The 23,427-nt window shown below is 40.5% G+C and overlaps 1 protein-coding gene across 2 annotated transcripts in view; it reads right to left on the minus strand.

The window, feature by feature from the left end:
- The window catches only part of Unc13c (unc-13 homolog C), a 449,047-nt gene that overhangs the window by 155,330 nt on the left and 270,290 nt on the right, over nt 1-23,427 (minus strand). For both annotated transcript variants that reach the window (XM_087560698.1, NM_173146.2), the window contains 3 exon segments: nt 17,905-17,973; nt 15,974-16,063; nt 13,015-13,143 (listed from right to left, as the gene is read on the minus strand). In XM_087560698.1, the coding sequence (XP_087416824.1) occupies nt 13,015-13,143; nt 15,974-16,063; nt 17,905-17,973 (288 nt within the window).

A 23,427-nucleotide genomic window follows, 5' to 3' on the forward strand; every position in this document is an offset into this window, starting at 1 on the left:
ATGCCATGCTAATGAGCTCATTCTCTTTTGTGAGATGGATTCTGCAGCTTAATAATGACAGAGGGGATAATCCTAAAGTTAACATTTACTGAACATTAATTCCGTCTCGGACTGAAACAAGAGCCTCACAGTCATTGTGGAACAGCGCCTTCCCACAACTGTGGGTTTAATTGTTTACCTGGCTCTATTCTGTGTAACAGGCAACTCTCCTTGGCTAAATAGAACCTCTGTTGCCCTATGAATCCTGGGAACTGCAGACAGTCTACAGTAAGGAAGAAGATGAATGTGGGTCGAGTACTAGCATCCCCAGGGAGTGATTAGCTTGGATGCAGAAAAGTTGAATAAGGTGTTTAAGGTTCCAGTGTTTTCGGGCCACTGTTTAAATGCAGGCCAGTCAGGAGAATTGAATATAGACAGTGCCACGAGTTCCTTCCTAGAAGAGGTGACATCTGATTTAGTTACAGAGAGATAACCAGAATCTCAAGAAATCATCTAAGAAAAGGGAAGTGATAGAAGACTAATCCATTCCCACAATAGCAAAATGGGCATTCCATCAGACCTGGAACAACCCATGCTGGACTTGGAAAGTCAGTTCATGCTACCTCAGCTTCACCCCCTTCCCCAACACACGGTGAAGTCCCAGTAGTAAGAAACCATTGGTTAATATTTGCCCAAATGCAAGGCCAGGATCAGTGTGAACTCCCTTGAATACAGGCCTTAAGGCTTGACTGTGTACTCATAAGCGCTGGGAGTTTTTCCCCGTAGACTTCAATCCTGCTATCCCAGTCAAGGTGCTTTCATTTTCTTTTTTCTTTTCCTGCACAGTGAGAGAGTTATCTGTTTTCTCTGAGCTCCAGAGCTGTGTTTCCCAATCCAGTGCCACAAGCTACTAGTCAAATGTGGTTACTCGAATTAAACAGGATTTTAAAAATATTCATTCTTTCATTTTCCTAGTACTTATTAGCTAAGTTGGCTCATGGTCACGGTGCTGGGCAGGGCATGGACCTGACGTGACTCAGTGCACTCTGTAAGGACTGGGTCTCTGATCCCAGCTGGGACCAGCACCTGCAGGGACTCCGGGATGAAGACGGTCATCAGGGCATCATTTGTGAGGATGCCACTTGTTGAGTCTTTGCATCTTTTCTCTAGAAGCTGAACTGTCAGATCTAATAACCTTCATCACACGTTCCGCCCCGTGCTGCTGGGGAGATACCATATGTAGGACACTGTATAAAAGATGGAGGGAACAAGATATTCAAAGACAAAGCAGATTTAAATGCTTGCTCCAAAGCGCCTGTCATACAACAGGTGAGCTGAATTGTCCCATAATACACAGAATAATATGAGCAAAATAACAGCAATTTAGAGTATAAAAATAACATCGTGAATAAGAACAAAAACACCAAAACAGAGTTGGGGAAATTGCTCACCGTTACATCTATCAGGAAAGTGTTATGGGAAAGGTGGCAGCAGAACCGAGCTTCGGGACAAAGCTGAGACTCATGAGCATTGTAGTGGAGAGAAGGCTATAGCACAAGGAAAGGCAAGGGGAGATGTAGGCCCCATGGAAGAACTTTCTGGATTGCTCTGATGACCAAGTGTGTGAGGCTTGTCTGGTTGTCTGGTCCTTTCTGTTCTGACAGGTTCTAAGAAGTAATTTTAATATTGTTATACACAGTCATGGCACTAACAGGCTGCCTTGAACATACTTAGACTCTGCAAGGTCGTGTTTCCCCTTTAGATTGTTGATGGGCATTGATACAAAAAGATACAGCTGACAGAGCCAGCAATCCAGGAGCCAACTGGGTTCCATGGAGTAGTGGGCTTCTCTATTCCAAGAGGGACATTAGAGCCTGATACCCACAAATGGTTGTCTCAGACAAGACACATCTCTAGATGTTTAAAAACTGGACAGACATTTTTCAGAAAAATGAGATAGATGACTTCTATAAATCTCCTTCAGGATATCTGGGCACACTCATCCCTGTTGCTATAGCAACAGGGGTTTAGGTGAAAGGTTGTTAAGAAGCTTCCTTTTCCTTTATACTGTGTCAGATTCCTTTCTTCTATCCAACCCTGGTTTCCTCAGTTATAACTGATATCCCAGAGCCAAACTCATGAAGTTATTTAATAGATACCATTTCACCATTTAACTGACTATATATCAAATATGTATCTCAACAAAAACCATAGTCAGGCCCAGTGAGATGAACAGACAGGTAAAGGCACCTACTGTGAAGCCTGACAACTTGAATTCAGTCCCAGGGAATTCAGAACATGGTGGAAGGAGAGAACCAATCCCCACAGGTTGTCCTCTAAGCTTCACATGTGCACTGGGCCATGTACAGTACCTCCACGGCACACAAATAAATAAATTAATTAAAGGAGCACGACAGCTAATTCAATGTGCAAGGTATAGGGTGCACAGGCAATTCTGTGTACCAGTGTGTGAATTCTTGGGACATAAATAAATACAATAAAATGCTCTCAGACAAAGATGGCTTTTAATCCCTAGGATTTGAAATGGGGCTAGAAGAGTAAGTCTCAGGCAAAATACAAAGCAGGATTAAAATCCAGCTCGGTAAAGCCACAAGGGAAATCTCTCGGGAGGTGGATGTCAGCATGCTAAGCTGCTGGCCTCTTTGTGACATTCTGCTGTGGTATAGAAGAGAATCCACTGTCGGGGGTTGGGGGAGGGGTTGGAAATGCAACATTGAAGCAGCACAGGCAGCCTCAGCAGCTAATTCTGAACAACAGCATAATTACAACAAACCAGATGCTTTTAAAATCAAATTAAAGCCCTCTGTAGCTGGGAAAGAGACGCTTAATCTTAAAGAGAGTCATTAATAAAATAGGGGCTGGAATGACATACACAGGTAGTACTGAAAATTGTTTGCATTGGAACAACAAAGTAATGATAAAGCCTCCCATCATGCTACCTAGGGCAGAAGACCCATCTAATCCCAATATCTCTAAGATGGGCCAGTGTGTCCACTATAAAACCCAGATGCTTTCCCAGTGAAGAAGATGACTGATCTAAGCACCAAGTCTCCAGGAAAACCACAGGGCAACTGGGGAATCCCCAAGCTGTTTCCACTGTATTCCCAACACAGGTTATTGCTGCGGTCAAGAATTTCCATGCGACTGGCCAATGGGAAACCTAGGTAGGAAGTTTATCATATGAAATCTCTCTGGAGGAACTTGGATGCTTCTGTCACAAAGTTCAAATCTCCTAGGAGTCATGGCTGATGTGAAAAATCAGAAGTTAACATGGCCATTGATGCTCAGACCCCTAGGGGCTGTACAGGATATCTGGCAAATAAAGGAGAAATTAGCTTTGGTAAATAAAAAGGAAACATTAGAAGTGGTGGTGATGGACTAATAGATATTTATGTACTTGCGCATTCCTTGGTGTGTGTGTGTGTGTGTGTGTGTGTGTGTGTGTGTTTGTATCTATATGTATGATTATAAGTTTCTATATCTCAACCACACCTGGAAAGTTAATCCTAGATTTCATGTAGATACATAAAGCTTGTGTGCATACAAGACATGGAGTGAATGTGAATCTAGGAGAACAGTGACTCAAGGGGGAGTGTAAGTGAGAGGAGGGAATGTGTCCATTGTACACTACAGATTTGTATGTAAATTAAACAATTCTAGCAGCTTAATGGCTCAGGCATTAAGAGGATATAGGAGTTCAGTTCCCAGCACTCACATCAAGGAGCTCATAACTGCTTGTGACTCCAGCTCCTGGGCATCCAATGCCCTCTTCTGGCCTCTACAGTCATTGCACTCACACATGCACATGATAAACATAACACACACACACACACACACACACACACACACACACACACACTCATTTGTAGGCGGTACAATGTGCAAGCACTATAAAGAGGAAGCATGATCCAGAATGAAGGACCTCAGTGTAGAGTCTCTATCCAATAAAACTAGGAAAAGACTGGACAGAGGAGAGGAACATCCCTGCCACATGGCCATGTTCTGCACTTCTGCAGATCTGAGATAGAAGGTTGGCTCTCTGAAAAGAATCTTTTCTGGAGAGCAAGATGAGGAACTTCAACAAGATTTTAATGGAGCCCTTGCAGTCCCGTTTGTGCTACTGTGCTGGACAGTGTGAGGGTGAGTGTCAGTGTGCACCACAGAGGGGTCTGAACAGTGGTTACAACCCAGCGTGATTGCATTGATGTCCACTGGCACCAGCTCGAGTGTGTTACAACTAGGCTCATTCATGGTTTCCGACTCCATGTAAGGGTCAATCGGTAAGAATCAAATCACTAGCTAAGGGTGTTACTAGCATTTTCAAGACAGATTCCATCAACAAAGATCTGTTATGCTGCTAATGAAAGCATACAGTTAGTATAATCAGGCATGTATCTCTTTACTGACGGCTGTGCATATATAGGACCACATTTTCCACCACAACTCTTGGTGTTTGCTTTAGATTCATTTGGGCTTGGTTCCATGTGAAGTATTATCGAATTGAAATCTTATTGTCTCTCTCTGAAAGCATGAACTGCCATCAGCTCAAGCAAATTACAAGAGCCCCTGACACTTGATACTAGATTGAATTTGAAATTGTATAGAATGTTACTAAACCCCACAGGCCCCTGTGTCCAAGAACACGAAAGAAAGAAAGAAAGGAAGAAAGAAAGAAAGAAAGAAAGAAAGAAAGAAAGAAAGAAAGGAAGAAAGAAAGGAAGGAAGGAAGAAAGAAGGAAAGGAAGGAAGAAAGAAGGAAAGGAAGGAAGGAAGGAAGAAAGAAAGGAAGAAAGGAAGGAAGGAAGAAAGAAGGAAAGGAAAGGAAGGAAGGAAGGAAGAAAGAAGGAAAGGAAAGGAAGGAAGGAAGAAAGAAAGGAAGAAAGGAAGGAAGGAAAAGAAAGAAAACTGAACTAGCTTCTAGGGCCTACATCACTAACAGATAATGCTGCACTTCTGCGTTCTTTAACAACAAAGACACATGTGTTTATTTCCCCCAACCGGATCTGGTTTCTTCTTGTTCTATGTTGTATCAGTTAAGCCAAAGACTCCTTTTCTTACTTTCACAACGCTCACGGATAGGGAAGGTCAGGCTGGAGTTTCTTATCAGCATTCAGAGAGAAAGTACCTGTGCCAGATGGATATAATTTCATCCCAAATGAAAAAAGAAAAAGAAAAAGAAAACAAGAATTTAAACTTGCTTCAAGACAAATATATGGTTTTTGTTTGATTTTTTTCAAATGGGCTCAAAATAGCTTATTTTCATGGTACAGTCTATAAATACCCACGTTGCCACGGATCCCCAAACTGAAGAACACTTTTTCAGAGGTGAGATGCTTATCATCTGCGTGCGCTAGTGCGCCCCAACACATACCACACAGCTACCACGTAGTTTTGTAAATGAATTATTCTAGAAAGAACAAGTCATCTAAATCGTGTTCTATTAGAACCCATAATGGAGCAAGATAATCGAGCAACCCATGAGCTGCTCTCCGTGCTCCCAATCCTGCTCCTCCAATTAAGTCTCTGTTGCTGTCAGCCTATCTTTACAAATGTGAATCTGATCACACAAGCCTCCTATTTAAAATTCCTACAGGCTCCACAGTTCTTTCAGGACAAATCCAAACTATTAAACTTGGCTTCTTCTCACATGTCTTTCACTTCTTGGCCTTACCTGTCAGAAAAAAGGGACCCCCATGATGCATCCCCTACAGAATCTGCTGCTTAGTTACTTGTGTCAAATGAATGGTAATACCGTCATACTCACTGGGCCTCAGGGTCAGCTCTGCTTTGAGGTTGGTAACAGCTGCTCCAGATGTGCTTTCTGGTTGCATCAGACCCCCTCCCAAGTCTGAGAACGTGCACAGATGTGAACTCATTTTTTTTTCTTTTTTAAATAACACTCTATCTGGACCCTCTGCTCCCGTGCAGCCCAGCCTTACTCTACCAGGCTCTTTTCTGTCTGTTGTTTAAACCTACCCTTTACTTTTCTGAGCCACACAGTACGTCCATGACTCTCAAACAACGATGATGGAATGGTGGACTCTCATGCAGGGCTGGTTGAGCCCTTTGGTGGGTCTTACCCTCAAAACCTTCTGCGTCAGAGCTGGTGGGCGGGGCCTGAGCTTGTGTTTTCCTAAATACTCTCCAGGAGCTGCTGATACAGTGGATCCTGGACTCCGCCACTTTGCAAACAGTGGAACAGGAAATGAACTTGGGAGGTGAATGAGTTAACGCTCGGCCCGAAGAGTATCTAGAGCATTGCTCACGTGAAACAGGAGGAGGCCAGGGAACAGGGGCACAGACAGGCATATTTGAGGGGTGCATAAGGTTAAAGGTGATATAGGAGCACAGCCACATCCCTGTAGGAATTTTACATTCCCTATTGGCACCTACCCTGAATACTTTGTCTTTCCTTGGTCCAACATCAGGATTTAAGTGAATTATGAGAAGATTCTAGGGGGCTGTTTGAATGTAAAAAATCCTCCAAATGTTTATTTTTCCTTTAAAACGAAGGCATCTTGGTACACCTCTACCATTACCATAGCCAAGGCTACATGATTTTTTTTTGAGAAAAGTCAAGAAAGAAATAGAAATATTCTTTTGAAGAAGAAAACCAATTCCAACGAGAAATACAGTTGTACGAGCAAGCGGAATTGAACGGCCATGGCCACTGAGGGACTCCACCGGGATTTCCTTCTGCTTTTCTCAGTGATTAGGTTCACAATGGCTTTCTCCTAAAAATTCCACTCTTACCAACTAGTTTATCTTCTGAGTTTTTTTTTTAAAATTTTCCCCTAATAAATCATTTAAAAGAGAACTAATTTCTGTCTTATCATTTAAAATTTATCAGTGTGCAAAAAGTCTGTATAATTTTACACTTCTAATTAAATAGCTGGCTCTTTCGCCTTCAAAAAGGATTTCTTGTAGTAAGTCTAGAATTGAGAAAGCCACTTTATCCCTAACATGGGACTTTACAACTATTTTCAAGTTTAATATTTCATGGAACCAATTTACGGAGTCCTGCTGGATGGGGGAAGAAAACAAGACAGTCCTTCCGCTGCTCTCTAGGCTGTGTTTCAGGATGGATGCAAGGCAAGGGAGGGATGTTATTTGTTGATTTAATACTCTTCTATAATTCATACTTTTGTTTTCAAACTTTCAATGAAACATTACTTTAAGGCAATGTTTCACCACACTCCATAGCAGGATAACTTCTAGGGAAGTCAAGCATCCAAACATCAAAAAAGTCTACATGCATATATCACAGATAAGGATGCTTGCAGCTAACCATCGGACTGAGCACAGGGACTCCAATGGAGGGGTTAGAGAAAGGACTGAAGGAGTTGAAGGGGTTTGCAACCCCATAGGGAGAACAACAATATCAACCAACCAGACCCCCTAGAGCTCCCAGGAACTAAAGCACTAACCAAAAAGTACACATGGTGGGTGGGACCCATGGCTCCAGCTGCATATGTAACAGAGGATGGCCTTGTTGGGCACCAATGGGAGGAGAAGCCCTTGGTCCTGTGAAGGCTCATTTCTCTAGTGTAGGGTAATGCCAGGGTGTTGAGGTGGGAGTGGGTAGGTGAGAGGGGGAGCATCTTCATAGAAGCAGGGGAAGGGGATGGGAGAGAGGGGAAAGGAGATAACATTTGAAATTTAAATACATAAAATACCCAATAAAAATAAAAATGAAAAGGTCTATATGCATATATCACAGACAGAAAAATGTGACTAGGTTTTAAAGCTAATTTTGCAGCAAGGATGGTAATTCTCACCAAGACATAACTTACAAAGAGCTGTGTTGATACAACTGACAGAATAAAATTAGAAAGCAAACCACTAAGCATAATTTAAAGAAATTCTCACTGTAGCCCTTATCAGAACACAGTTTCAACTTCTTTACTATAGAGTAAAAATTTCTACTGATCAAAATTATCATATGCTTTGATCAAGTATTGGAGTTCTAATATATGAAACATGTTTAAACATCAATAATAAGATATGTGCATATAACAACTCATTAGTCCATATCTATCAAATTAAGAAAAATCAAAACAACTGCTATCGTTATGTGCTGAGGTTAGTGTCCATAGAATTCATATACTGGATCTAAAATCCAATGAGAAAACATTCTGACACTGAGCCTTTATAGAGCGATGATCAAGGTGAGGAGCTCTTACTCTCATGAGACAGTATCCGTATGAAGGGTTAGTCAGGAGACACCTAGCTCCTCAGCTAAGAGAGGCGCGCCTCGAAGGTGAAGCCTGGGAAGGGGACAGCAGGTCACACCATACACCAAACATGCTAGAGTCATAGTCTGGGCCTCTTCAAACTCCAGAACAACAGGAAATGAAACTGGCTTATTAATTATGCAATCTACTTTTTAGAGCTGCCCAGATGGCCTGAGATATTAACTTTTGTAGGACTTTTTATGGCTTCTCTATAGAGAAAAGACCCTGCTATAGATTATTACTGCAGTGTCTAAAATACTTTAAAACCTCTTTGGAGGGTAATTTGTTAGTATTTCTTAAAATTGTAAATCTGTTTCTCATCAATCAAACATATCTCTTAGAATTCTAAGAGATACACTTCCTTTGACAAGACACAAAATTACATATAAGACTTTCCCAGGGTCGTTTTAAATAATGTAACATGAAATAATTTAAATTTCTATCAAGAGGGAAGAGTTAAATAAACTATGAGGTGTCCATCAAATACTGTGCTATGCAAATATGAAATATCAGAATATTCTTGTGCATTAATTATGGGACCATCTCTAAGACACAGAAAATGAAATAAGGCTCCATGCAATATTTCATGGTATGCTGCCATTTGCATAAACTAGGGATACACACACACACACACACAAATATAAGTGGTCTATTTAAATGTACTCCTTTGGAAAGGATGCACAGGAAGAGGTAAATATAGTCATAATCTTGGAATTTTTACTTTTATTTTTAATCATGTATGTTTGTGCTTCTGTGCATGTGTGAATACAGCTTCTGCAGAGGTCAGAAGAGGACATCAGATCCCCTGGAGTGAACTTACAGGTGGCTTTGAGACTCCCTACGTGACTGCTGAGAATTAAGCCCAGTCTTCTGTGAGAGCAGTAAGTGCTCTTAAGCCTTGAAGCCCCTATCATGATAATTTTATGCAAGACTTTGTAGCATTCCTGTTTCCTGTTCCTTGAGCAAGGGCAAAAGTGGAGGTTTCCCTGTGAGAGAGGATGATGGTTTGGCTACTGCAGCCTTGCTGCTGTGACCAGTTATGAAAAGGACCCATGCCAGAATCTGAGCCACCAGAGAGGAGAGGGCGTCACGGCACATTTGCAGAAGTGTCGATCTGGATAGAGCTCTGGCGCCAAGCTTAATTACAGAGCACATTTCAGTGCTACCAAATACCTGGAAGATTCCCTGCGAGCAGATGGAAAGTAACAACCTTTACATTTCAGAGAGAGATTGCTGGGTCCAGGAAACTGGATTTTGTGGCTACCACCCCTATATAACTAACCACGGAGCTCTGTGCGGAAAGCACCGAACCAAAGTTTCCTTTCAAGTCCCATTGCCAATTTTTAATTCGAGAACAAAGCAGGTGTTGCTGGAATGAATCACAGGTTGACCTCTCAGGCATCTGTAGGCAAGGCGCTCACACACACACTACCCTATTTAACTCTCACAGCAATTTTGGCAGCTAGTGTAATTAACATTACCTCTTCTTAATAAACAAAGAAATCAAAGCTTAGAGGAATTTGCTTAAGACTCAGAGGCTTCCTAATTGATCGGAACTTTGATTTGAGTTCAAATGGGTCTGTTTTCAAAGCTTCACCTCCTCCAAGATTATCTTAGTGTCACTTTAGCCAGAGACGGGGTTCTGTGTTGAACAAAGCAGGCGGGATAACCCGTTCTCATCTGGGTCTCATAAGAGCTGCCTGCAAAATGAAAGAAATGGTCAAGATTCTGCATCCTGTCTTGCCTGGATCCAATGCCTGACTTTTAACAAGTTGGTTTCTGTCTGGAATTGTGTGGTCCAGCTGGATGTTTGACTTTCTGCACTGAATCCTATGTACAGCTAGAGGCAAAGGGGAAGCACTGGGGTGGGGGCTTGACATTCCAAATCCTTGTAGGTGAATCCTTGTAGGGCTGGGACAAAATCTCAAAGGGGAACAGCTGGTGAGACAGAAGAAAGTAAGCGACTGGCCACTTGGAACAGAAAGCATTTTAAGAAGAACTAAATGAGGTTAGAGAACTGAGTGATTTAGGCCAAGTCCATCAGTGAAGACAGCTTTAGTAGGTTATGAGTAACCTGTGTCCAATCACAGGCACTTGATGAGAGAAACCTACCACGCTGAGACTTTTCAGGAAGACTTGCTTACATTGATGTCTGTACAGCCTGTGGATGAAGTTCCTAAGGAGACTAGAAGGGGGCATTAGGTGCCCTGGAACGGGACCGTGACTATGCCATGCAAGGGTAACAAGTGCTCAGAAGCACCGAGCCGTCTCGCCAGCCCCCACACCGAATGAGGGCGGTACAGTGTGTTTAAGCCCAGTCTTCCTGTAGACAGGCTTGCAGCAGGAACTGTAATAAGTTAACCGTTTCCTGTATTCCCAGGTCCTGTGGCTCTTCCCTTTATGTATTTTAAAACTACATTATGTTTTTCATTCCCTGGAATTTGACATCCTTTTAGTTACTGGTGTAATTGTGGCTTTGATGTCTACCCCCCTGCTAGACATAAATCCATGGTGATTGTTTTAGTCTTATTTATTTCTCCCCCCCCTTCTTAATACAGTATCTGGTACATAACAAAGCTAAAAGACAGGGGGGAACAAAAGAATTATTGTATATCTGTGAATTTACTAATGGCTTAAACTCTTTTCCCCACCTAAGGTGAAAACCTCAGAAACCACTTTCCATCTTTACTATCTCCCTGCTTAAAAAAAATCTAACAAGCAAAGACAAAATTCAAAAGATATATTCCTGTTTTTAAAAGCAATATAGTGGGATGCATTTTTCAATAAGACATTTGAAAGAATGGTAAGGAAATAGAACCCAGTCATAGAGAACCATGTAGAATATTTGAGAAAAACAAACTCAGCAAGGAAATTAGAGAAGGAACCAAATCATTCCGTCCCAAGATTCTATTATCATTTTGTTTTCTCTTGAAATAGCATTCGAAGATTGGAGCAAGGATCCTGCAGTCTACCGGCCTCTGCTAATCACCAATTACCATATGCATAGACTCCACTTATGGGTTAGCACCACGCTAGGTATATATTTGGTAGGACATTTGGTGATTTGCTGCATGTTTATCTCAGTTCTTCTCTTCCACACTGTTCTGACGTGGGGATCGTGAAAAGAAACCTGAACACATAGCCCTAACCATAAGACTTTTCTAAGAAGGTGTCTAGCATTGAGTCTACGTTCTCTATGCCACACCATCATGTCCTTCCCATTGCTACTGCTGCTTATAAATAAAATTATATCTTAAAAATTTAAATTCTTACATATAATATTTATTTCTGTAAACCAATCCAAGTTAGCGAAGGTGACAGTATCTAGACTTACTGGAGGGTTTCAAATGTTAACTTTTAGAATAAAACATGTGGCACTTAATCATGGAAGACTCCTTTAGTTGGCTCAGAGCTCCTAATAACATTGGTTCAAATTTCACATATATTTCTCAACCTAGGTCTGTGTTTTAACAGAATTATGTTAAGAGACTTTCACTGGGTTCTATCCTGTGTGTTTTTAAGCAGTTGTCATCACCAATACTTCCCCATTGATTTCTGATTCTCTAGGCAGCATGTCTTGGTTTCATAACCCAATTCTGAAATAGACAGGAAAGGCATTCTATCTATTTTAGAGAAGAGAAAAAAAACTACGACTGAGGCTTTGCTCTACCAATTCTAGTGTGTAAGCATCAGAACACTCAGTAAGATTAGCCTTAGGGTTTGAACTTGTGTGCATTAATAAACAAGAATAGTAACAACAGCATCTGCCATTAGCAGATGTATGACATGCTCTCCTGTGCATGGACAACTTTTTGGTGGACAACAGCTACAGAATTCCATCTTCTCTGGTGGTGATTACAGTCTGTGCTATCAAATTACTTTTTCCATGAACTTAATTGTCCAAATAAAGACTCAACAATACCCCTGTTGTAATATCTATGCTTTAACTCTGTAAAATAATTACAGAGTCCTCTAATCACTATGAAGGTGAAAAGAGGACTCTAGTGCTTGGAGAATAATACAGAATAGTCACACCAATAGTTTCAAAGGAGACTTTTTAAATCTGATGCAGCTGTCTCCACAATTGAACATTTCCCCCTTTGTCCATTTTCTTTCATTTTCCTTATTCTGGGGTCACAAGGACTCAATATAGCCCAAACATTTCTGAACATATTATGTAGTTAGGAATGACCTTGAACTGTTGACCCTCTGTCTCCACCCCCAAATGTCTGGTTAACAGGTGTGAGCCACCATGCCAATTTTGCGCAGTGTTAGGGTCAAAGCAATGACTTTGAGCTTGCAAGGTAGTCAACCTACCAACCGAGCTACATTCCCGGTCCCCACCTCTGAATTTTCAATGGGAGCTTTGCTTCTTTTTCTCTAGATATTTACTAAAAGAAGAAGAGGAACAAACAAAAGAGAGTGGAGAATATCTTCCACATAACGCCATACTCGCCTAATGCCAGGTTTCCCTCAAAGGAGCTGCTATCTACCCTGTGAACTGGAGCGAAACATTTAATTCTTCTAAATGCAATTATGCACCCGAAAAACAGGGACGATGATATCTACCTTTGCCACACAAAGCTATTGTGAGGAATGAATTAGCTCAAATGTAGGGAAATGATGTTCAAATGGGAAGACATGAGATGGGAATTCTCAAACCTGTGGTTAATGTGAGACTAAATGAGCACAGTTCCCCATTTTCTGCTATTGTAAATGCATTGGAACAGATATTAGAAACAGAACGGCGGCGCTCATAAAACCGCATTTCTCCTCTTACCGGGTCTATCAGCTGAGAATAGAGTTCGTGGCAGTTGTCGAAGATATACTTGTACGTGGAATCCAGACAAGCCCTGACACAATCCTTCACCACTGCGCTGGCCTTTGGGGGGCTCTGCAGCTCCAGGACCTGGCAGACAAATCATTTTTTTAAAAACAGCAGAGCCCTGCAAACCCATAAAACCATCTCAATCATATTCAAGTGATGTATAGTCAATTTGACTATGTTTAAAATACGCAGCCCGAGAAATCTTTCTGTAAGGCCGGTGATATGGCTAGGTGGATAAGGGAGACTGTGACCTAGTCTGATGACCTGAATTTAAGCCCCGGAAAGGACACAGTGGAATAAGAGGACTGAGTTCTGCAAGTTGCCCTCTGATCTCCACGCGTGCACCCATGTTGCCCCTCAATAAATACATGTAAGATGGTTTTCTCTCTGTATGGCCCTGGCTGCTGTGAAACTTATTCTGTAGACAAGGATGGCCTCAAACTCAGAGATTCACCTGTTTCTGCTTCCTGAGTGCTGGGATTAAAGGTGTGTACCATCATTGCAGAGGTGTAAATTTTTAAAGTATTTAACTTTCTGAGATAGTGCTCTCCTAAAAATGTCTATGGTTGTAAACATCCAAGACTATGTGTCTGATAGCAATAGTACTGTAGTAAGCACGTCGGGGGATGAAGAGAATCACCTTTACTTGTAGGCTTGAATTCTAGAGTTAATGAGTAAAAAACAAGTTAAGAACATGCATGACAACACATGATGAGGAGAAAAACAAAGCAATGGAGGGAAACTGGGAAGGGTTGATACACTAGAAAGAACACAAAGGACAGGGTTGGCAGATGAAGTCGAAGGGAGAGGGTTAAAGGGAACAGGAGACCTACATGGAGAATATTGTTAAGAGCCTAATTATGGTTAATTAAGACAGAAAAGGGTTAATAGAACAGGAGAGTAACTCAGGGAGCTGGCTGTGGGTTTGTGTCTCTCAGTAATAGCAGAAGCCACACCTATAAAGTTTCACCATCATGACTGCTCAAACATGAGCTGAGTTGGCATAATGCCAATGGACATATCGAACTGGAAGGAGAAAAGCCCATGAAGTCTCTACTTTACATAGGAACTGAGGACAGGGGAGCAGGAGAAGAGGTTTTCCTTAGGGAGGAACACACCAGTTGGTTGTCCAGTGCCATACCCTGGTAGTATTATATATACCAAATATTTTATATTTAGGAAGAGAGAGAGAGAGAGAGAGAGAGAGAGAGAGAGAGAGAGAGAGAGAGAGAGAGAGAGAGAGAATTGATAAAAAAATAAAAAGGCCATGAATTTGAAAGAGAGTAGGATGGGAGGAAGGGGTATATGGGAGTGTTTGGAGGGAGAAATTGGTAATTGATTTATAATTCTGCCCAAAAAATAATAGAAGGAAGAAAAATTTTGAAGAGTTTTGAATCTGTGATGAGTGAACTCAAGCAGTCTTTTAAAGACTTTTAATAAGTCTTTAAAGACTTATTAGTATGTATGGGTTCCCCTAAATGTAGTCTGTGAACCACATGCATGTGGTCTTCACAAAGGTCAGGAGAGGACATCAGATCCTTTGGAACTGTGATTGTAGATGGTTGTGAGCAACCATGTAGGTTGGGAATAGAGCCCAGGTCCTTTGGAAGAGCAGAAAGTGTTCTTTACTGCTGAACCATCTCTCCATCATGGAGAAACGCTTTAAAGACATTAAAGTAAAATTGATAATAGTATAGAGTGAGTCAAATGAAGCTGGTGATTCAGCAGCATGGGGAGGAATTTAGCCAGTGTGTTAATGCCTAAGAGGAGGGAAAGGGAAGGCACAAAGTGCAAAGCACAGGGTCATTGTTTTTGGAAAACAGACTCAATGTGACAGTCAACAATACAAAAGAAAGAAGAGGATAATTAGCACACAGATGGGTGGGTTGGGCTTTGCCATACTTGAGGATGTTCTCTTTGTTCCTTTTACTAGTGAACTAGACAGAATCATAATCATCAGTATAGTCATGATGGGGGACATGGGCAGATACTTATCACTGGAGTGGCACTCCATTGTTCCTACCCTCTCATCCTCCTGCAGTGGCAAAACTCAGAAAGAGTTTCATCTGAGCCTTGACCAGGTCTGTCTAGCATTCTCTGTACCATTGGTACTACTAGATCAGAACAGATACAAATTCTGTTTACTACAGTTGCCAATGGGTCCTGACAACTAATGATCATTAGTTGCTTTTGTTTTTATCGGTTATGAAATACTATTTATTCTTATTATTTTATGGTTTTAGTGCTGTAACTAACAGAACTAATGGTGAGCGAGAAAAATAGCCTGGAATGTTGTTTTGCTTGATGTCTTAGGACTTGCTGACAAACACTCATGTTACTCTGTTTCAAAGAGAAAAGAATAATATGTCTACATCCTGGAAAGCTGTGTTTGAAAGGCTTAATATAAATCAATGGCTTTTCTAAATTATGAATGTCTAGAAGTTGATATTAAAGAAGGAATATATCAAAACAGAAACGCCTAGTGAACTTGGTAGCTTATAGCCAAGTGTATCAAGAAATCACGTGACTGGTTCTCATACAAGTATTGCCAAGGCACTGGCACCATCAGGTGAAGAGGAATCAGCTCTTCCTGCAGTAAAAAGTTAGCAAACCATCTCAGCTAACACTTAAATGTAGCTCTACTTTGACTTATCATAACTTTGCTATTTTTTACAAAGTGTCTTGTATCATTACTGAAAGAGCATCCTTTAAGACATATCTAGTTCTGATCCAATGTATCAGGGTAAAATGACTAGAAAACTTGTTTCTTTGATAAACCCTATTTTGGCAAAGTCATATAGTCCAGGATTTCTGGCTGGACGTGGTCAGGAGCAGGATAAAGCCCAGCTCTGTCAAGGGACAAATGTGTTGTGATGTGACACCAAGACATTGTGGGAATGAGATGAGATACCTTCATCCGGAAGAAGGTGATGCTGGTCAGCAGGTCCACAGTGGACTTTAGGTCCTGTAGTCTCTCACTGTTGCTGGCTGGAAAGTTTTCCTGGTTAAAAAGGAAACAGAGATGGATAAAGTTGTTGACATACAACCAGCAGTGTGGAAGCCAATATAAACAAACTTACCATGAAAAAATTAAAAGCAGGAGGTAGGTCATATAAAAGTTAATAATTTATAAAACTATTATTCCTTCTAAATTTTTATCACAGAACATTCTGAAAACTAGAAGTTTTAAAAATATTCTTCTATTCATCTCAGAAGTTCAGACCCTTTTATTCTTCCTCAGGGTATCATTTTCTTCAACAGTGTAGCAGCCACTGATGGGTTGCAATATTCCGGTAAATAACCTCCTACCCATACTCAGACAAGAAACCCTAATTAAACTCAGTGTGTCACATAGAAAATGAAGATATGACAGTAGGTAGGGGGCTTGTTGATAAGAAGTGCTCCAGCAGGAGAGAGAGAACTATGAGAATGGAGAATGGAGGGCTGAAAAATGATCAAACTCACCATATCAATGGATTAAACCGTTCATCAATAAAGACAAAGTTTTAAAAGTACACTATGTTATCAGTTATGCAATGTTAAAGGATTAATTTCTGCTTATAAAATATTTTTTCAAAGAAAGGATATTAGTATGTATTTAAATCCTCTTATCATTCTCCAAAGATGGGTTTAATTTTCAAAAGTTATTTTGGACATAGTACAGGTGGTAATGTTTACTATTCAGCCACAAGGAAACTGCTAGTTATAGAAAATAAGATTGTATTCCAAGATCTGAAATGTGATGAGTTTGAGACATGACTTTCTCTATACTGAGGTGCCTTGAGACAGGTCACTTTAAAATTACAGATATTCTGAATTCTGGAGGAAAACCAAAGTGCCTTTATAACAGTACTTGAGAGAACACATGGTTTTAACCATAAGAAAGCTCTTTTATTAACTGATGATTGTTTTTGCATAGGTTCTCTGCAGTCATCAGAGAATCCCAAACTGACTCCTGGATATGTCTGATGACCTTGAGTGGGCTTAGTGGCTACATCATGACACATAAGTTGTGTTCAAGGCTCTTCTTGCTCTGAAATATCTTCTATAGCTGGCAGGTATGTGTGATGTTGTCTTTTTATAATGATGTTACTTTCAACATGCAATTAGACCTTGAAAAAATTCAGTTTGCAATTTTCAGAAATATGCAATTATTTGTCTGTGTGTCTGTCTATCTATCTATCTGTAATCTATCTATCCATCAATCAACTCATCTGTCTACTTATTTACCATCCACCCATTCATCATTAATATATTCATCCCTGCTATATTTAGTCACCATCTATCTATACATATCAACTTATGTTTTCATCTATTTGCCCATCCATCAACTTTTCTATTCATCTATCTAACAATTTATCTATTCATCATTAAGAGATTAATTAAAAATGAATATAGGATCTGCATATATAAAAATAAGAAAATATTCAATAAAACATAGGTGAATATAAGTTACAAAAAAGGCATCTGCAATTATGACTACAGACTTTTTATAAATACATTCTCAAAATGAGACTGGACCTTGTGTTCTTTTGATGATTAGCTTAGGGGTGCTCCACAAGATGGTTGTTAAGAATTCCAAGATCCAGCTGTACACACACAAAGTATTGTTATTGTTGGGGTTTATGTGCATGCGGAGTATGAGAACAACAACAGATCTCTGGAGGATTGCTTCCAATGTATGAGACTCAAAATCAGCACTACTTTTCCATTACAGGATGGGCAATGATAACTATGGTGAGAAATTACCTAGAGCAAAGGCAGATTTCCCTGCCTTAAGGGAAGAAATTACCTAGAGAAAGGCAGATTTCCATACCTTAAGGGAAACTATGATGTACCTACCCTGTATTTTGACAGATCAATCCTTAAGGAGTTATGCAACTGGTCCAGTAGTTTTATGAATTTTTCCCTCTGTACCAAGAAAACACAAGACAGGGAGATGGAAATAAGAGAAATAAGAATCAAACCACATTCAATGTAATCCTCTCAACTATCCATGAAAGTTACTGTTCCTATTCTACAAAGGCAGAGGAGCACTGATGTCAACCACTGTCCAAAGTCACAGAACTACAAAACCACAGGACATGACAGTGGTTCAGAGTCCATCTCTGGGTCTTTAATACCATCCCTATTCTTCAGGTAAGTCACCCACCCTACCCCTGTGAATGATAGGAAATGGTGCAATTGTCCTATTAGAGTATCTGGAGTTATTCTACAGAGAAATGAATTCCCACCATTTCTCTATATAAGTACCTCAGTGTATCAGCAGAAGAAAACACATTTTACCCCTTGTTTTGGTCCTGCATACTACCCTGAGTCCCCAGAAAATTAATGACAGATTTATTAATTTCCAGTCATAGGATGGAAACAGCTGGTATATGTGTTTAAAAAACATTTTAAAAAGACATTTTCCTTTGGGAAGCAAGCACAGACTTAATAATCTGAAGGGGATTGATTGCTTTTAAAGGATTTTACGATTTATCTCTGCTATTATTATAAAAACTGTGTTCCTACTTCTTGCTGCTGTCATCAGGACTGTGTCAGTGTGGGACTGTGCTCTCCATAAAAGTATTTGGCTGCCGAGAGTATGGAGTTGTGTTAGTAAATATAGAGTTGGAATCAGATGTATCTAATACAAAGAAGGGGACAGTATGAAAGTCTCACACACACAAACTCCATAGGCAATGCCTTAGCTTTGGTTCCTTTTGCTGTGATAAAACTAATACCTGACGACATTGGCTTATAGAGAAAGAGTTTCATTGTGCGACAATGAAGGTAACAAGAACTTTAAACAGCTGACCACATTCCTAGTCAAGAGCAGAGAGCACGGGTGCTCAGCTTGCTGTCTCCTTTTCTTCTTTTCATTTTACTTTTTCCACAGTTCACAATCACAACTTAGGGAGTGGTGCTGCCCACTTTTACACAGGGTCGTCCCATACCAGTTAGTGTCATGATGACAACACCCCCGCCCCCAGACATGCCTACAGGTGAGCCTGATCTAGACGACCCCTCAATGAAACTCCTTTCCCAGCTGATTCTACCTCTCATTAAATTGGCAACTGGAAGAAAACCATTGCAGGCAGCACACATGCTACTGTCCTGGCTTTTAGTTTCTTTATAAGAGTATAAAATAATGAGTAGGTGCAGGAGTGACTGGGAGCAAGGGTGTCTGTCTACATCAGTGGTCTATAAATACCAAATTACATTTTGCAGAGTTTTGGCACATTAGAAGCTCTCCTTAATTTGCGAAGTAGATGTATGAGGTATGTACCTCTTCGTCTTTGAAGTTCCTGTTCTTAACAGAGCCACAGCCGAATAGCGACGTAAGTTGAAGACTTTTGACGACTTTTCACTCAATTAAAAGTTCCAACTGTTCAGTGAATTGCCATCCTCAGAATCACACGTGGTGAACAAAGGTTAAAACGCCACTCCTGTTCTAACTCCCGTGGAGAAAACACGGAAGCTGAAGATGGAAATTTTGCCTTCTAGAAGCTTAGAGAACTTTGTTAAGTAGTGTAAGATCACTTTGTGATCTCAGCAAAGCTACTGAGATATTCAGGTGAGCTTAAATCTTAGATTTTCCTTCCCTTGTCTCAACATGTTCTCGGGGAGGGAAGGCAACAAGCTCGGATGCCCTTTATTACTGGCCTCTCCACTCCCATCCATCAAAATGAACAATGACGATGAAAGAATTGCTACAACAGAGTTCAGGGCCACAGTAAAGTTAATCACTTGAGTGACTGTAAAAGTCAGTCTGACTGTGTCCCATCTCTGGAAGCTGTGCCTGACCTCTGTGATTGGCACAAATCATCAAGACAGCTGACCAGACCGTTGAACTGTGCTTTGCCCCAAATCACTGATCCTATTGCATGCAGCAGGGCTGGCCAGGCTGGCCACTGCTCAGCACCTAATTCTCCACTGATTTTCAATAAGAGAATTTCATGTGGTGAATGTGCCCGGTAGGAAATGGTTACCGTCTCAGACTTCATTAGAGGAGGCCAATGCAGATACCATAGTCTTGGACAATGAGACATACTGAGTTTATTAAAGAGGAATGACTCAGCTTTCTTTTGTCGATTAATTACTGATCCAAAAGGCCCCAGAAAGAATGCTTGGTGGGGTCTGTTCATGTTACTAGTATTTGCTACATAATTCTTTATTGAGTGCCTAGTTTATGCTTACAGGGTGAGAGGCTAAGGAAGTAGTGAGAATGGTAAAGCCATCGATGCCATTAGAATTTCATGCCTGTCCTACTTACGTCCATCCAGTTGTATGTGTGTGTGTGTGTGTGTGTGTGTGTATGTGTGTGTGTGTGTGTGTGTGTAAGTGTCTTTGTGTCCATCCCCATGTATGTCTGTGTTCATGTGCACATCTGTGTTTGATTACATGTATATACAGGCATGTGTAGGGGTCAGGGAATAACCTTAGGTGTCATTCTTCATTTCTCACCACCTACTATTTTTTTAATAAGGAAAGTTAAAGAAGTGTACTTCATTCTAATAAAAAAATTAATGAATGAAACAGAAAGGCGCTATATATAAGTTTTTTAAAAGACAAGGTCTCTCACCAGCCTGGAACTCACCAAGTCGACTAGGCTGGATCATAAGAGTCCTAGGGATTCACCTATTTCTTACCTTCTTAACACTGGGTGTCTTAATTAGCTTTTTATTGCTGTGATAAGATACAATGACCAAGGTAATTATAGACGATTTTATGAGGGCTACAATTTCAGAGGGAGAGTCTATGACCATCATGGTAGGGAGCATGGCAGTAGACAGACATGGTGCTGTTACAATAGTTGAGAACTTATATATGAGGCATCCATAAGGCAGTGAGAGAGAGAGAGAGAGAGAGAGAGAGAGAGAGAGAGACAGACACAGACACAGACACAGACACAGACACAGACACAGACACAGACACAGACACAGACACAGACACAGACACAGACACAGACAGAGAACTTGGAATGATGTGAAACCTCAAATCCTGTTCCAATTAACATCCTTTCTCCAACAGGACCACACCTTTTGCTTCTTTCCAAACAATTCTACCAACTTCAGACAAAGCCTTCAAATACATGAGCCCATAGGGGCCAATCTTACTCAAACTACCATACTGGGATTACAAGCATTACATCATACTTGACATCACTTATGGGTTCCAGGATCCAATTCAGGTACTTGTGTTTTCAAGGCAAGCACTTTACTGACTGAGCCATCTCCCCAGACTCTATCCACACTTTAAAAATTACAGTCCTGAGCTACACTACCCCAGTATTTATTGGCCCTGGATTTAGGTTATGTGTGGCAGAGTCTTACTTAGCTGGACTTATGAGCTTCTATCTTGTGGGGATGACCAGAATTCTGACTAAGGCAACTTTTATATTTCTTCTCTCCAGGTTGGTTTCCAGAGCACTCCTGAAAATTTACATGCAAGGAAGAAAGAAAGCCAGAGAGAGAAATCTGCTGGGCTCCTTGTCAGAGAATCCCAAATCACATCCAGAGAAACAAAATTAAAAGTGTTCTGTTGATTGAATTTTTCAAAGGGATTCTTTAAACAGCAGGGACAGCTTGAGATGCAATTTTGTTTACCGTATTTCTGTTTAACTAGAGGGAGATCACCTTTGAGACCACAGAGGGAGTCTGCTATTTGCATGGAATGATCTGAGAAGTAAATAAGAGATAGGGTGATTAAAACATGTTGCTCCTTTAGCCACTTAGGGAATGGCTACATTATTCAGTCTGTTATAGTAGGTAAGGGTCACACTTGTCTAGTAGGCAAATCATGGTAACGATACTAGGTAGTACTATTTATCAAAATGTCAGGTTTAATTAGGCGATTAAAATACCAATGCCAGTGGCCAGCAAGCTATCTGAAGAGGCCTACAGACTTTGACCTTAAGGAGTCTGTCACTTCCAACCTACCACTCATGATAGCTTTGCTAGATAATACACCAGTGTTTTGGACATGGTTATTTTTCAATAAAACTTTATTGATTAACAGCAAATTTGTAATTTTATTGTATCACAAGATTATAACCTTTTGATTTTTTAAAATAACTTTTAAAAGCATAAAAAAAATCATTCTTAACTCATTGGCCGTACAAAACTAAGAGGTGGGCTGGATTGGGCTCATGAGCAGAGGGAGGACTAAGGGAGAGAAGGGAAGTGGCTACTTCATGAGTGCATATTTGGAAAGGTCCCCTGAGGATTCTGGAAATGGTGGGAAGAAAAGTTCCTCTTAGAAGTGGGTATCAGTTTCCACACAGCCTCAGCTTCTTTCTCCAGTTCCCATCTTGGTCACAATGAGCTTTGATGGAAGCTGATGCTGTTCAAACTTGGTGTGACCTTCACTTGCCTCAGTACCTCTTAGACGGATCCTATATGCTCATGTGATCTCAGGTTTGTGAGAAATTTCAGAAATAAGAGAAAGAATATTCAGACATGGACTGGCAATCTCTCCATTCAGATCCATCAAAACCAACAACTCAGGAAGAAGAGAAATGTTTCAAATACAATATTTAAGGGCTCTTAATAATTAATTCATGTTAATCATAAAACATGTTGGGAATGTCTTTGCATTTCTTATTGATTCGAGATTAATATTGATATTAATAAATATATTGCAAACAACATATTTCATTAATTTCTAAGTGTTTGTTGGTCCCTCACAAGAGAACATGCAAATCACTGGCTTGTCCTAGTCCATGGCCTGGGCTTCCTAAGGCTCTTTTCACCTGGCTTATCCTTGTATAGGGTCTGTCTATATTCCTGCCCTGAAGCTTCCTCTCTTAGAGCTCAGAAATCTTGTAATTGTTTACTATTTCTCTTGATATGTAGATATTAAAAAAATCTTTCCAGTTTTCTTACCCATGTATGTTTTCCTGAAAATCCTGGGAGCCCATCACTTTGTGTTGCAATGCTCTGTGAGAGAAGAATTCCTGTGTCCCAGCCTCCATGAGGCTCTGTCATTGAGGCAGATGGATGGGCAACATTTGTTGTCAAAACAAAACAAAACAAAACAACAAAAACAAAAACAAAAAACCAAAACTGCAAGTTTAAAGCACTTTAACATGCTGGTCATAGCTTTTCTTTTAACAGTCTGCACAGCATCCTTTCTCATGCCAGTATATGAAATTTCTCCCATATTTTCTCATAGTGGACTTGGGTAGAGACTCAAGCCTCCTCTCTTTTCTCCTGAAATAGCCTTGACTAAAATCATAATTGTCTGTTCTTCACAGGCCACGCTTTATTCTTATATCATCTGTGACATAAATGTAATAGATATTTTATCAAGTCTGAGAAAGGCCATTAAAAGCATTAGGCTTCAGGAATGTGTGGCATTAGGAATGATAAAATCCTCTAG

Source organism: Rattus norvegicus, chromosome 8 (genome assembly GCF_021556685.1).
Source record: "Rattus norvegicus strain SHRSP/BbbUtx chromosome 8, alternate assembly SHRSP_T2T, whole genome shotgun sequence".
Taxonomy (NCBI): domain Eukaryota; kingdom Metazoa; phylum Chordata; class Mammalia; order Rodentia; family Muridae; genus Rattus; species Rattus norvegicus.